General features: G+C 39.1%; 1 protein-coding gene across 1 annotated transcript in view; it reads right to left on the reverse strand.

Annotated features, from left to right (window-relative positions):
* Window positions 1–750: 750 nt before the first annotated feature.
* LOC127947020 (chondroitin sulfate proteoglycan 4-like) overlaps window positions 751–14,461 on the reverse strand; it is a 59,873-nt gene continuing 46,162 nt past the window's right edge. Inside the window, exons 5-10 of the mRNA XM_052543913.1 lie at window positions 10,613–10,789; window positions 8,325–8,523; window positions 7,015–7,146; window positions 6,596–6,756; window positions 5,729–5,912; window positions 751–5,565 (exon numbers count right to left, since the gene is read on the reverse strand). Coding sequence (XP_052399873.1) covers window positions 3,782–5,565; window positions 5,729–5,912; window positions 6,596–6,756; window positions 7,015–7,146; window positions 8,325–8,523; window positions 10,613–10,789 — 2,637 coding nt within the window. The 3' untranslated portion in view covers window positions 751–3,781. The remainder of the gene's footprint in view (window positions 5,566–5,728; window positions 5,913–6,595; window positions 6,757–7,014; window positions 7,147–8,324; window positions 8,524–10,612; window positions 10,790–14,461) is intronic.

Below are 14,461 nucleotides of genomic sequence, written 5' to 3' on the forward strand. Positions count from 1 at the left end.
GAGCTCATCTAAAATAGCCAAACCCCTTAATTAAAAGAGGGTTTACAAATAATTATTAGTGTATATTTAAATTATTATTATATTGATACTCATTCTCAAATATGTTCAATCATTATGCATTGTAACAACCTTTAAAAAAATAAATAATTTATATAATTAAGAACAGGTGTTAACTTCTTTCTGGGTTTCACAATTATTTCAGGCGGGCATGGTGACTGTGTTTGTAGCGTGATCTGATTGGCTGGCTGAGCTGAGCTGTTTTGACTGAGTCATATTGTGAGACACTTCAAAATAAAAGTCTTTTAACTAGCAGATAAAAAGAGTTAACTGTTAATTTTAAAATGTTTTGTAACATGCAAAAAACAGTCATGTCGGCTACAAAACAAGCATATGGAGTGTTTGACAGAGTCTTATTCCAAAGAAAGCGCTAAGAATGTCTAAGAAAGCAAAAATGCCGCTGGTAGGAAAGAATGAGCGTCTATGAGAGCTCATATAATACTGATGGACACCCTTGCGCCATCTGCTGTTCGAAATGAATCACAACACATGGCTGATATTTGCATTAAACTAGATCGTTAAATTGTGTTCCTAAAACCTACAGTAATAGTAATAATTAATAATCATCAATTTTTACTTATTTAATTTATTTTTATTTTATATTATAAACATCAAATATGCTAATTGTAACATGTTATGTAACATACAAATATATGGAACACATAATTCAAGAAGCAAAAGCAAACTTCTTTTATTTTAAATTTTATTATTTTTCTGTAGGGACATAGCTAATGAATCACATTTTCACAAACTATTATGAGAGCAGAAACTAAACTGAATGTAGATGCTAGAAATAAATAAACACTGGAAATGAAAACTCTCACCCACAAATGAAATCACTGAAAAGCTGGAAGAAAGTGCATTTTGATTCTTATGACAGGTTATGTGATCTGACATAATGTATTTACAAGCAAACAGGATTCAAAAACACAAAAAAGAGGGTTGTACATGGTTTTGGGTTTAAGGTCGACATATTCCCATAAATACCCAGAGAACAAACACCAATGATGTCCTGAGATTTCATGAGATCTCAGTTCTGCTCTGCAGAAACACAGATAAAAACGTCTTTAGAGGTCTCAGATGGGATATCATAGCCCCAGAGTATGCAGTTAATAATAGCTTAACATAGAAAGGGAAAATCAGATCAACAGTGATATAAATTCCATATGCAGTACCTTGGGAACGGATCTTGTCTCTATATAATTAAACTCTGCAATGATGAGGAAGAATTGGTCTATGATTACAAGGAACATCACTATAGTTAGATAAGAAAGGCCAAACAATTGATTAAAACATCTAATTAAACTGTCCAGCCAGTGACAGTTCAGATGATTAACTGCAATTCAGAAAACCAGTGACAAATGGGAAGTCATTCTGTAAAACATTTATTTTTTTAAGAAAAAGAAAACTCTATTCACTCACTTGCTCAGACCCATATGACTTTATATCGTCTGTAGAACACAAGATATTTAGAAAAATATTCAGGCCACTGTTTCCATTCAACAGTGTCTAACAATCCCAAAAAGTATCATGAAATATATAAATTCAATTTCAGTGAAACAAACTATGGATGGTTTTTAATGACAATGTCAGGTGGGGTAAATTTATGACAGAATTTCATTTTTGGTGAGCTATTCTAATGATTTCAGTTTATTTATTTCAAACACTGCAGATATATATTTCTCAAATGGCAGAGATTTCTGTAAACCCTTGACATCGTTTTGTAAAAATGCATATCCTCAGTCATACTTTCACCCAGCCAAACTTACATATGTGTCTGTATTTTTTAATCTAAAACAAAAGCTGCGAACTGAGCTCAGAAACAGCTCTGGAGAATAGATGCTGAGGCCTGAGGAATAATGACCTCATATCTTCCCTGCAGCCAATCAGGACACAGCGTGAATTTAGCCACTGCTGACTCACTTCCTGTCCGTTCTAGCTCTAGAGGAGAAAACTTTACAGTTCTTCAGTGCCTGACTGTAATCAGTGCTGTGGAGGAAAGCTTTTACGGACAAAACAATTACAACACACAGAGTAGAAAAGATAGATTTATAGAAAAATAACTCGAAGCATCCAGTAATGCTGTTTTTTGTTTTTACTTTCACACAACTGATACGATGATTAGTAAACATGAATTCTCATTTACACTCTCGAACCATCAAATCTCAGCACTGTTTATGTGTCAAAACTGAGAAGTGTATGTGGCATGGCATTACTTTTCCAACTGCTGTTACATCTCGCACACATTCAAATGTAGTATTGTACTACATTGACCATAATGCTTTTGCTTTGTAATACTTCTATTGACCTGTAGAGCACAGCAGAGAGTTGTGACTCTGGTTTCCCTGCTATGGAGCTCTGTACAAAAAATAAGTAGCTAAAATGCTTGAAGATATTGCTATACTCTTCTAAACAAGTTATGCAAACACAGGTACCTTCTGTTTCCTCTCAAAGCTATTGCAATGTTTCCACTTGCAGTATCTGTAATTTTTTCCCCTGCGTTTTCCACATTTTTTTGCCCAGTTTTTACAACAGCTCATCTATGAGACTTGACACTTAGTCGACTCACCAATTATTACACAAAAATTGTGCAATCATGCACACTGAAAGCAGAAATCCAAAGCATACTTTCAGCTTAATACCTCTATGACATTTATGCTGTCAAATACCACAGAAAATACGTTCTTAATAAGCACTTGCAGTGAAAGTCTGTGTGGTAATGTATTGCAAAGGGTTTCAAATTTGAAAGGTGCTGGTTGTATGTTGTATGTTTGTTAAAAAGCACCTATATTAACTAAAATGAATGTTATTTGAACTGTAACGTTGTCTAAATCAGTGTCCACCAACCACATTTTCAAACTCTTCCTACTCAAACACACCTGATTCTTTCATGATCAGCTCATGATATTGATAGTAGAAACTCCACAACATGAAATAGATCCAAGACATATAAAATGTGTACCAACTGTGTGCCTCCAGGTATAGGTTTGGGAAAAACTGATCTAAATAATAGCTTTCGCAATGGTACTACTTTTCTAGGTGGATGGATTTACCAGCATAATACCTTTAAGTGGAGTTCACTGGTCTTACATGGTCATAACTGGTTGAAAGTTAAATAACTTTTAGCTTTTAAAGGTTAGTAAACCATTTAGAGACAGTAGTCTCAAGGTAACTTAGAAAGTATTGTAAAGGCACAATGACTTGCTCCATATACTTCCACTGTAAGTGCATGCCATTCTGTTATTTTCTCAGGTATAGACATCATATAACAGATGCTGTTGACAGAGCTTAACTTGTATTGAAATCATGAGCGCAATTTTAAAGCACACAATGTGGCACAGAAGAAAACAGGAAGCTTGGAAAAAGGCACATATATTGATCTGTGTTTAAAAGCAACCAAAACACAAAACTTAAATGTAAATAACACTGAAAAATAAGATCTTAAACCATTTACAGCCTAAACATACATACAAAGGATTGTTCAAACATAACATGTTATGTTCTTGTCCAAAAGTACCTTAAAAGTTGATTAATTCCGCCTCATTTGAGAAATTTGACTATTAGAACATCATCACGCACACAGATTTTACAGTGCCATTTAAGAAACCCTAAACTCGGATATGTGCTGGACTTCATAAGCATCAATAATGGCAAGAAAACTGTATAACACTGATTGGAATAATTCAAGACCTTGAAAACACAAGTGTCCAGTCGCCTCACCGTCTCAAACCCAGTACTGGTTCTTTTTCAGTGCTGGGTTTGTTGTCCGACAGTGCTGTATTAATTCAGGATCCGCCCCTTTGGAGTCCATGTTTGACATGGGGATGTTGTTTGCGGGATCGGTTTTCCTGAAAGTCTCCTCACCGACTTCTCCATTCTTCGGCTTTGCCGCCACTGTCTGGACGTTGTGCTTCCCGGTTTTATTGCGTCGGAACAAGTAGTAAGCCATCAGTGCAGCCAGGAGCATGAGTAGGAGGATGGGAATAAGGATAGCCCACAGTGTATTTCGTCTAGATACCACAGGAGTCGCTGTAGTGCTGCCAGAAGCCACGTTACCATCTCTCCACCTTGGCTCAGGTTGACTTGAATCACTCTTGTCAGAAGGGGACACCGGTGGCACTTTGAGCATTGTAGCACCATAAACTTTGGAAGGGTCGTAGGGGACCACATGAAAGGGCAAGACGCACTCTGCAGGAGGAACGCCGCGTGCTTTTAGGAGGAAGCGTGCTTCATCTTTACCTTGACCCCCAGTTGTGTTTAAGATCTCCAGAGCTACCCGACCTTGATCCAGGTCTTGCTGGGTGAAGGAACTCACTGGCTGGCCATCATCTGGCCCACCCAACTTGATGAACCGAGCTCCTTGAGGTTGTTGGATCATGCTGAAGGTTGGAGATGATCTGGTCTTGTTGGCTAGAGGTGTAGCATCCAACAACCTTCTGTCTACGAGTACAGTAGCACCTCTGGGGAGCAGGGGGTTCTGGGCCACCTTTGCCAGTGGTTTAACGGTAATGTTGAGGACAGAGGACACATTTGCCGCCCTGCTTTGTGCCACGAATGCAACGCTATCTCTCGGTGATGTAGACTTAAGGAAACGGACACTCACTCTTCCCTGTTTAATCTGCTTCTGTGTGAAAGTCGATGTGGGCTGTCTGTCCACCATTACGGATGCATATTTCAGGACATTGGTGATATTATAGAGTACATCCTCCTCGACCAGACCCCCAGTGGAAGTGCTCAGCATGTCCTCCGTGATTAGAGTCTCGTCATCTCCCTGCCTTACATGGATCTCTGGAGCTTTATTCAGTATCAGAGACTTGGCCAGGATATCGATAAGCAGTGTGTACGAGTCTGTTTGGTGTTTCCCATCAGACACTGTAAATTGCATGAAACCATCAGACAGGCTTCCATCACTAACAAAAGCAACCCGCCCAGTGTTGATGTCTTCCTGGCTGAATTGGACTGTCCGGTCTCCGGAATCAGTGTAGATGATATATCCGTTAGCTGGACTCTTGGAGATGGTAAATCGGACCTCATCTGGTGTGCTGTCCTGGTCAATCGTGTTGAGGTAGTTTTTGGAGATGATGGTCGTGGAGCCCTGCAGTGCTTCCAGGAGCAGGTCCAAGCTTACAAGTTCTGGCGGGTTTGAGTCTCGCCGTCTGACGGAGATCAGGAAGATCTCCTCCAGAACCATGGCACCGGGCTGAACCTGCGGAGTGCGGCCACTGGGGTTCAGATGGACCCGGAAAGAGAAGCTATCAGAAGATGACCCAGAGTCACCGTGATTGTACTCCAGATCACCACGTGCCACATCATCCTGCAGAAAATGGGGAGCATCGCGAGACAGGACAGACCCCCCGAGAGTGAGTCGTCCATGAATGGGGAACCGACGCACTTCATAGACAATGTCCTGCCCTGCCCGCTTCTGTTCAGGCAAACTGACCAGCAGGTTCGTAGCATCCAAAACAGAGCTGTCTATCACTTTAGACTGACCCTGCACCACGGACACACCTGCAACAAATGAACAAAACACCAAAGGAAAATAAATAATTACATTAGTTCTAGAGATTAGCATACAAGAGTGCCACTGCCCTGCAGAGTTTAGCCAAACCATATCATTCGAAAAAGAGTACCTGAATCACACCCCTACCCCAAAAATTTAACTGGTAGCTACCTTTGTTTTTCCAGAGCTGAGACGACTCATTTCGATTGGCTGCGTAGTATGACACAGTGACTGGCAGGCTGTGATGCAGCTCAGTTGCTGGAGGTGATGTAAGGGCCAGCTCAACAGAATCTTTCAGGACCCAGAAGGGCTCAGACGGCATCTGATGCTCATAATACACAGCACCCGCATCCAACTGAACACAGAATAGGAATAGAAAAAATGAGAGAATAACATTGGCCTCTAGTGTCCACTAATGACCTGTGCTCTTGTGGCCAGAGATGGCATTACAATGGAAGAGTCTTTATTGATGGTGGATTAAAGCTGCGGTAGGGAACTTTTGACGCTCTAGCGGTTAATAAACAGAACTGCTTGCGTCTTGCGGAAGAACATCGTAGCCTGAACTACTTCTCTCTGTTTATGTCTATGAAGAATCACAAAGATACTGGGTTATTCTGCCGCGGTACCCCTGAAGCAATCTAAAATAGTCCCAATATAAACACTTATTATAGATGCACCCTAGTGATTCAGGACAAGCTAAAAACACAGTTTGGAAAATGGATTCATGGTGTACTCGCTTATTATGTTAATTTTTCTACATTTTGAACACAAACAAAGTTATGGACCGCAGCTCTGATTGGTTGTTTTTTACCGGGAGCGATGTATTTCTGCAAATGCAATAGGACACTGGGAGGAGCCAGAGGAGCTTGATTTGTTCACAGATTATCTGTCTCATATTCTACAGTCAGGACGTAATGACAGGTTTAACAAATATGTAAAAAATATATTTTTACAAAAGTTACCTACTGCAGCTTTAAGGGATTTATTACAATGTCAAAACAATATGTCTCCACTGCAGGTATATACAAGGTTATTTACCTCGGTCTGTGTGAATTTTGTGATCTTCTCAAACTCTCCACGCTGATTAGGTTTGGTTATTCGTCCCAAGCGAGGAGGTTTCACTAGTGAATATGTGATTTCATCCCCGTCTTCACTTGTTATGGCCCGTAAAATATCTCCAGCGATCACCTGCCTGGTGCCTGAGAAGAATCACCAACAAATCATACCACTCCACTGATTTCTTCATGAAAACACATTCTAGCAGCTGTTACACAGCAGTAATTGATCTATAAGATTGTTCCAGATAAGATAACAGATTCTTCATGATGAGGAAAATGAAAAATAACCCACCAATTTATAGTTTTATAAACAAATTCTCTCAGGGCCAGTAAAGATGTTTCAGCTGGCCCAAAGAGAGACAGGGATTTAGATTTGAGCTTTGGATGTGTGGAGCCCACCTGGGAAGACCATGAGTTCTCCCTCCGTTTCCATTGAGATGGTGAGCTGTCTTGCCTTGACAGTGAAGTGGTAGAGAGGTGAAGTGTGTTCTCCATCAGTCACGGTGAAGCTGAACCCACCGGATTCTGAGCCTGGGAGCAGACACAAGCACTTCCTGTTCACTACATCATGTCACAGTCTTATAATGATGGTTCTTCAATGGTTCCTTGGAACACAATAGATTTATCAAAGCTAACTTTTCTTATCAAGAACCTTTTTTTTTTTTGCAGGTCCAAAGTTCTGTATGGCTTCTTGGTGAATGCAAGAGATCTTTATTTTATGTTTTCAGATTAACGTAGTGGTTTAGATATTTATTTTCTAAAGAACTGTATAATAAAAAGTTATTTGAGGAACTTCTATCAAAGGAGTCGCTAAGTTGAGTTGTTATAGGGTGACATCAAAGTACCACAAGAGCGATTCGAAATAGAGCCGTCTGCTTTTTATAGTTCTCATGGTACTTTGATGTCACAGCGCTGCTTTAAGTCCAAAACATCTAATACATGTATTAGCATCGCTTTGACCGTTCTCTGTCGATCCCAGCTTCTCACGCATCACTATCGGTCGGTTATGTACAATGTCTGCATGTTATTGATCAAACTACTTTTGGATCATATCCTTCAGCAAGTATGCAAACAGGAACACAAAGCCAAAACCTGGATATTTTAGGCAATATAGAAACCCTAGATAGGATATGTTTAGGAAAAAAAGAGGATGTATTGTCACCCAATGAACATTTTTTTTTTTTTTTTTTTGCATGCTGCTACTCTGTGATTGCTGAGCTGTTCTGAGTTGAGTTTAGCATGTTGCTAATGCATCTGCTAATGTGCAGACATGTAATTGAGAGGGTTTTTATCATGTTAGGCTTCCTAACAGTTATTTACAAGCTGCTACGCTGTGATTTCTAAGTTGTTCTGAGTTATTTTAGTGTGCTGCTATGCATTTGCTAATATGCTTTATAATTGCTAAGATGTTCTGAGTTATTCTAAGTTGTTTTTAGAATGTTGCTATATGGTTTCCAAGGCATTTTGGTTTTACTTTGTTGCTACGCTGTTTATAATCTGTTTTTGGTGTTTTTTTAAAAGCATATTTCTATGGTGTTCTGTGTGGCTGGGCCTTGAAACAGGTGTTTTTAAAAAAACAACAACACAATTCTATGTAGTTTCTAGGGTGTTTTATATGATCCCCATGCCCCAAATCTCTTTAGCTGATGTTTTATTCTGTTTTCAAACGTTTTAAAGAACTTGATTCAAAGAAACTGATGTCAACCCACCGTGATGAATGAATAAAACCTCTCCATTATTTATCTGAGCCTGGGTGAAACTGTCCACGCTGTCATCTGGGGACACTTTAAAGGCAACGATCCCATTGCTGGGCATCTCGATAGCATACACCAACTCCTCCGGAGGGGTGTCAAGATCATCGCTGCTCAGCATATTGGCTGTGATTTCAGACTCCTCGCCGGATAGAAGCTGAAAGGAGAGAGCGGGCACAAAACAAAGCGGGATAAACAAACCAATATACAAGATGAAACAACTAAACTGTTGTTTTCAGAGGTGTCTAACTGTCTGGAGTCGTTGGGATGTGAAAGAGGCAGTTATGTCTCCTCTGATGCTGCTCTAATGGATGTGTAATGGACAAGTTGCTGAAAGACATCCTTAAACGATCAAATTCAGCTGGGAGATTGCAGGGCTGCCGTGTGAACACCACACATCAACACATTTATCTGTTTCTCAACGCTTTCACTGCCTCCATCTACCACTCTCCTGAGAGACAGATGGGAAAAACTGGAATTGAGTACATGGCATAGTGCCCTGGAACAGAAAGGTCCGCAAACTCATTATCATTTAGTAATCTAGTTTCCACATAACGTGACCTTCAAGATTTAAGTGCATGTAAAATCATCTTCTTTTCTCCTGTGAGTGCTTTTTTAATGGGGGGCAATGCCGTGTCATTACCAGGGTAAATATTAGTCATATTACATAACTCTTTACACTGCCCTCTGGTGATTGTCCAAAGACCTTTACATCACTTCCTGTGTAGTATATGTATGGGCATCCACTAGATGGCAGCACTAAACCAGAGTACAGCATGAGGAAAGTTAATGAAACAAATATCTCCCAAATTGGGCTGGAAATTGCTGTTTCTTCATATTCAATATTTAATTGATGTAACATGAATCAGAGGCTGCATGGCGAATTAGATCCCAGCATGCAGTGCCGAGGCCTGCTTTGATGGGAAACTGCAGTCTCTCTCTGATTAGACTGGTGTGTCTCTACATCAGAGCTCGGGGGTGTGATTGAGTAACCGTGTGATTGTGTTTGTGTGGATGAATCTCACAGAAGTTTCTTGTTTCATGCGAAAATCAAAAGGAAAACCATATGAAATCATAAATGAAGCCATTTTAGGAATATGCTTTAGGAATGCTTTATTTTCATAACAATTATTGCAAAGAAATGCAAAACAGAGCTTATTCACATTACTGTAATGTGAAAATAATGTTTTTTTTTTCAAGAACAATTAGTAGATAATTTAATTTAGCCAATTTTAATTTCAATAAAGACATTCTTTGTCACATTATGTTCGGTAGAATGATATTTTAAAATATAATTTAGTTGTTATTTTAAAAATGTAAATATACATAATTATAATTTTTTTTATATAAGAATATAAATTTTGTCAAATGTGTAACTGTTAGAATTTTTCTGTATGCATATATATATATATATATATATATATATATATATATATATATATATATATATATATATATATATTTTTTTTTTTTTTTTGCTTTGGATTTTAGGGTGAAATATAAACCACTTTTAGTGATATAAACGGATTATAAGTGTGTGTGTGTGTGTGTGTTAGATACTGTGCTGGTAAAACTAAAAATTTTGGAAAGATTTGGACTTTCTCTGTTATTATCATCTGTAACCATCGAAAATTGAGGTGTCCTGTATTAAAGTGAAAGTGAAGTGACCTGTGGCCAAGTATGGTGACCCATACTCTGAATTTGTGCTCTACTTTTAACCCATCCAAGTGTACACACACATTAGTGAACACACACCCGGGGCAGTGGGCAGCTCAGGGAGCAGTTAGGGGTTCAGTGCCTTGCTCAAGGGTCTCACCTCAGTCGTGGTATTGAAGGTGGAGAGAGTGCTGGTTTTTCACTCCCCCCACCAACAATTCCTACCGGACCTGAGACTCAAACCCATGACCTTCGGTTTACAAGTCTGACTCTCTAACCGTTAGGCCACGACTTCCCCAGAGCATGTCTGATACAGAGACAGACAGAGTGCATGTGCGCAAGAGAAGGGGAACTATCCGCATGTGGAAAAACACACATATCATTATTCCACGTTTTGCGGGAGTCGAGTGGTGTCTCTGATTGGTCTGTTTACCCAAAAATACGAGTCTCCACGGCAACCAGAAACCACAGACAATATCGAGCAAGCACTGAATGACCCTCTGTGTTCTGGTGGAGGGAGTAGCTCTGAATTTTCTGACTACGACTAAGCCTCATCATTGTTTAAAACTGGGAAAGTGGTCTTGGTGTACCTCCATTCCAGTGTTGCGCTGGATGCGGGGCGGTTCGTCATTCGCAGGGAGGATGGTGATGCCGATGGTCAGGGACGCACTCCTGCGGGTGATGTGATAAGCGGACGCCATGAGGGTGAAACTATCCTCTGTGGTCTCGCTGCTGTCGTGGATGTAGTACACCTCTCCCTGTTGTACCTGAGGAAACACAACATAGACAAGAGATATCAGGAATCCAGTTACACACACACCTAATCCTTTTTTCTGACCATTAGGGCATTTCTGGTTTTACAGCGGCTTTATTTTGGCAGGTTTTTAGTGACGAGACAATAAAACGTCTTTTTAAAATTCTGTAGAAGTTGTTCCCCTCCAAAAAAGATGAAATAAATAAACAAAAACTACCATGGTAACCATAGTTCCTGTTTTCAGGATTGTTTCATGCTTCTAATCAGAATCTTTGTTTATTTTACTCTATTTTTAGACACTTTTTATTTATAGCATAACAGTCACGTTGTGTTGCAGTCATTTTTACTTGAGGAGGTTTTCTTTTTCCTGAAAATTATAAATCCTAACAACTTACAAATTATTTTTTTTTATTATATAGAATATTTTAATTTACCTATAATTAAAATGACTTATACATTTCTTGTTATGCTATATTATTACCAAATATTGGATTCAGTCTTTTTATCAGCTTGTTTTCTTTCAGTTAGCACAGCTTTTGTGTTTCTTTTTGGATGTGATCGATCATAGGCCTCACTGATCTAAACTTATGCCATAAATATTGCCACAATTATCCACAACTAACTCTTTTTTTATTTTACGCTGAAGAACTGAGGCCTGATCAATCATTTCCCAAAAAATTAAAACAAAACCTGTCCTAATTAATAGAAAACAAGTTGACAAAATGATAGAATCCGATATTGGCTGATAATACAGCATTGATATTTACAAGCAATTTTCAAAAGGCTGATCATTTTTGATCAAGAACACCAAATTAGGTAAAAGATTTTCAGCACGGCACGAATGACAGTGGAGAAATAACAGAAAATAAGGGAGGAAACTTATTAGTGACTTACTAAAAATGCATTCGAATCGCATTAACCATGATGAAATATCACAAGTTGGACTCTAACGTATGTCTGAGCATGTGCTCTCACCACTAAACCACATCTCCATCCTCATTTTATATATAAGATTAACCATTGTTTTAAATAGTAAAGCGGTTCTTCCAAACAAGCCATTTTTCGGTTTCATTACATAATCAACTGTACATCCGTTACACTCAAACTGGATTTAATGTGGGTGGTCAAATGCACTTCTTAAACAAAGTGCAGATTTAGTCCAACAAGCATAATGCAAAACTCTAGGAAGCCCCACAGCTGCGAGCGTGTCACGTGAAACTGAAGTGTGTTAGTTTGTCCGGCGCAGGAGGTCAGACATCTGCCGTTTGTTATGTGTTGTACAGATTTTAACAGGCTCCACATGATCAGATCGTTGCACATAGTACGAACTACAAATCTTAACAATGAAACATCAAAATCTAACTGTATGTTTTCATCAGTATGAGCTCCAGCTCCAAGTGTCAGAGCTAAGTGCTAACTGCTAAGCCAGAGCTTATGCTAACAGATTTTGTTTTTGTAGAAGAAAAAAGCTGTGCTTCACCTCTTTATGACATTAAGTCTGCATATTCTCATGTATGTCGGGAAATCAGTAACATATGGCAGACGGAAGATGAGGTGAAATGTTTTAATGTAAGAATCTAATTTTTGGACTATACTGTATATATATATATGGTTTTTCCCCAGAGCATTAAAAAAAATACACAAAAAAGAAACAGCAAACATCATGATCCACCTGTCTGATCACCGCAGCCCATTGTTTCAAAGTGCTAATAATTAATAAAATATCAATAAGAATAATGTTAATATATATCATATTAAAAGGATAGTCCACATAAAAATGAAAATTCTGTCATTATTTACTCTCATGTCATTCCAAACCTATATGATTTCTATTTTAATTTATTTTTTCATTGTGGAACTTGAAAAAGAAGATGTTTTAACCAAACGTTTTCGGTTTCCATTGACTTAAAAAAAAAAAAAAAAAAAAACTTTTGGTTACCAACATTCAACTTCAAAATATCTCAGGTTTGGAACATGAGGGTGAAAAAATGATTTTCATTAATATTAATAATGTTAAAACAAGTTTGATTTACTACAGTAACATCATTGGTACTTGTGGTCCAATGTAAAATCAAAGTCCTGAAGGATAAAGCCATAGCTCTGAAAGAAGCTGTTTAACATTATTATGTTGTTTAGTCTATATTTGTTTTGAAATTGAAAACTGTTGGTGACTATCAACGTTAGATATCAATTTTTGATCGTTTCATCCTGACACACTAATATCTGTTCTGTCTCTTTCGTTTTGAAGCCCTGTACTGTTCTAGATGTTTTAATCTCAGTGTGTTGTGAATGTCTGCTGCTATTCTGCACCGTAAGCTATCATTACAATCTGTTCCCTGGTGTGGCAGCGGTGACCGGCAGTATACACACCGACCGCTGACTCCACAACACAGAATAAAGGAACTCCACATTCAGCTCAGTAATGAGCATGACGCATTCGTCTTTATTTAGGAGCAATTCTGCTTTGGTTCCTTTCCTGCGCAGTAGTTTCTCTCCATATGGAACATGTTAGCTGTGTTTCAGAAGCATTGCATAACTGAAGAAAGGAAACGTAGAGCACAGGACAGCGAGAGCCAGACATTGTGTATCAAGATGTAGTGTGGAGCAGCTGCTCACAATGAAGTTATTCTGACAGCTGGAGTAAAACCACCAAAAGACATTGATTCTGAACTTCAAATTCAATCTGTCCCCCATCTCCCTCCCTCTCGCTCTCTCTCTTATCCTGCCGTTCTCTGTCTGATCTAAGAGCTGTGTTCATTGCATAAGATATCTGTCAATCTAACACCACTAATGTCCTGCGGTGTCTCAATCTCTGAAAGGAATATTCAGTATTATTTTCAACAGTCAACAGAAATTGAGCCTGAAGTTAAAAAACAACCTGGGAAGTTCATCTGTTCTGCCTGAATCACTCCTGAGTTAACCTGATCTCTGTTTTCAAAGTCGCATAGCCTGGCGGCGCGGTGTAAATACTTTATTTGTGGGATATATGGCCTAGTTTATTCTGGCCCGCGGCCGCAGGGAAGCGCAAGTCAGAATTTCCATCAAGTTGGAACGGCAGTCATAAGAGCAATGTCTAGCTGCTCTCAAACAACAGCACACTTATCCCACCGCTGGTCAATCTTTCCACTAGAAGACCTCTGGGTCACTCCACTAGATTTCATAATGCAAAGTAGTTTTAGGGAGCCCACTAGGAGCAAAGAGAGCTTAGATAAGTCTTAAAAGACAGTGGGTGAAAGAGAAACTGTTTCTTTGAGCACTAAAACTGAGCGAGAATCAGACAGGCGTGATCAAGGCCCGCCTCAATAGCTGTTATTCTGTGAACGGCTTGTAATTAAGATGCAGAAAATGCTATTTTATGCCTGACTGTTCCTCAGTGATATGGCAAAATGCTATGCGGGGATCCTGGTAGTCTCAGAGAAACCATTACACAAGGTTTGTTCGCCTTTGTAATTGAAGCCAACGACAGCTCCTCTGGTTCCAGCGCAGCTCTTTTATCGTGAGAAGAATGAACGCTCATTGCTGTCACAAATACAAGCAAACAAAACAAACACGGCTGTAGTCGCAGCATCATTAGTTGTTCCCACTGTTTTCTCTTCAAATGAGAAAAGTTTACCCCCCCCCCCACAAAAAAGGGAGGATGACTTTCTTCATCCTCGCAAACTCTCAGCCCATTTCCATGCTGCTT

The sequence above is a fragment of the Carassius gibelio genome, chromosome A25 (genome assembly GCF_023724105.1).
Source record: "Carassius gibelio isolate Cgi1373 ecotype wild population from Czech Republic chromosome A25, carGib1.2-hapl.c, whole genome shotgun sequence".
Classification (NCBI taxonomy): domain Eukaryota; kingdom Metazoa; phylum Chordata; class Actinopteri; order Cypriniformes; family Cyprinidae; genus Carassius; species Carassius gibelio.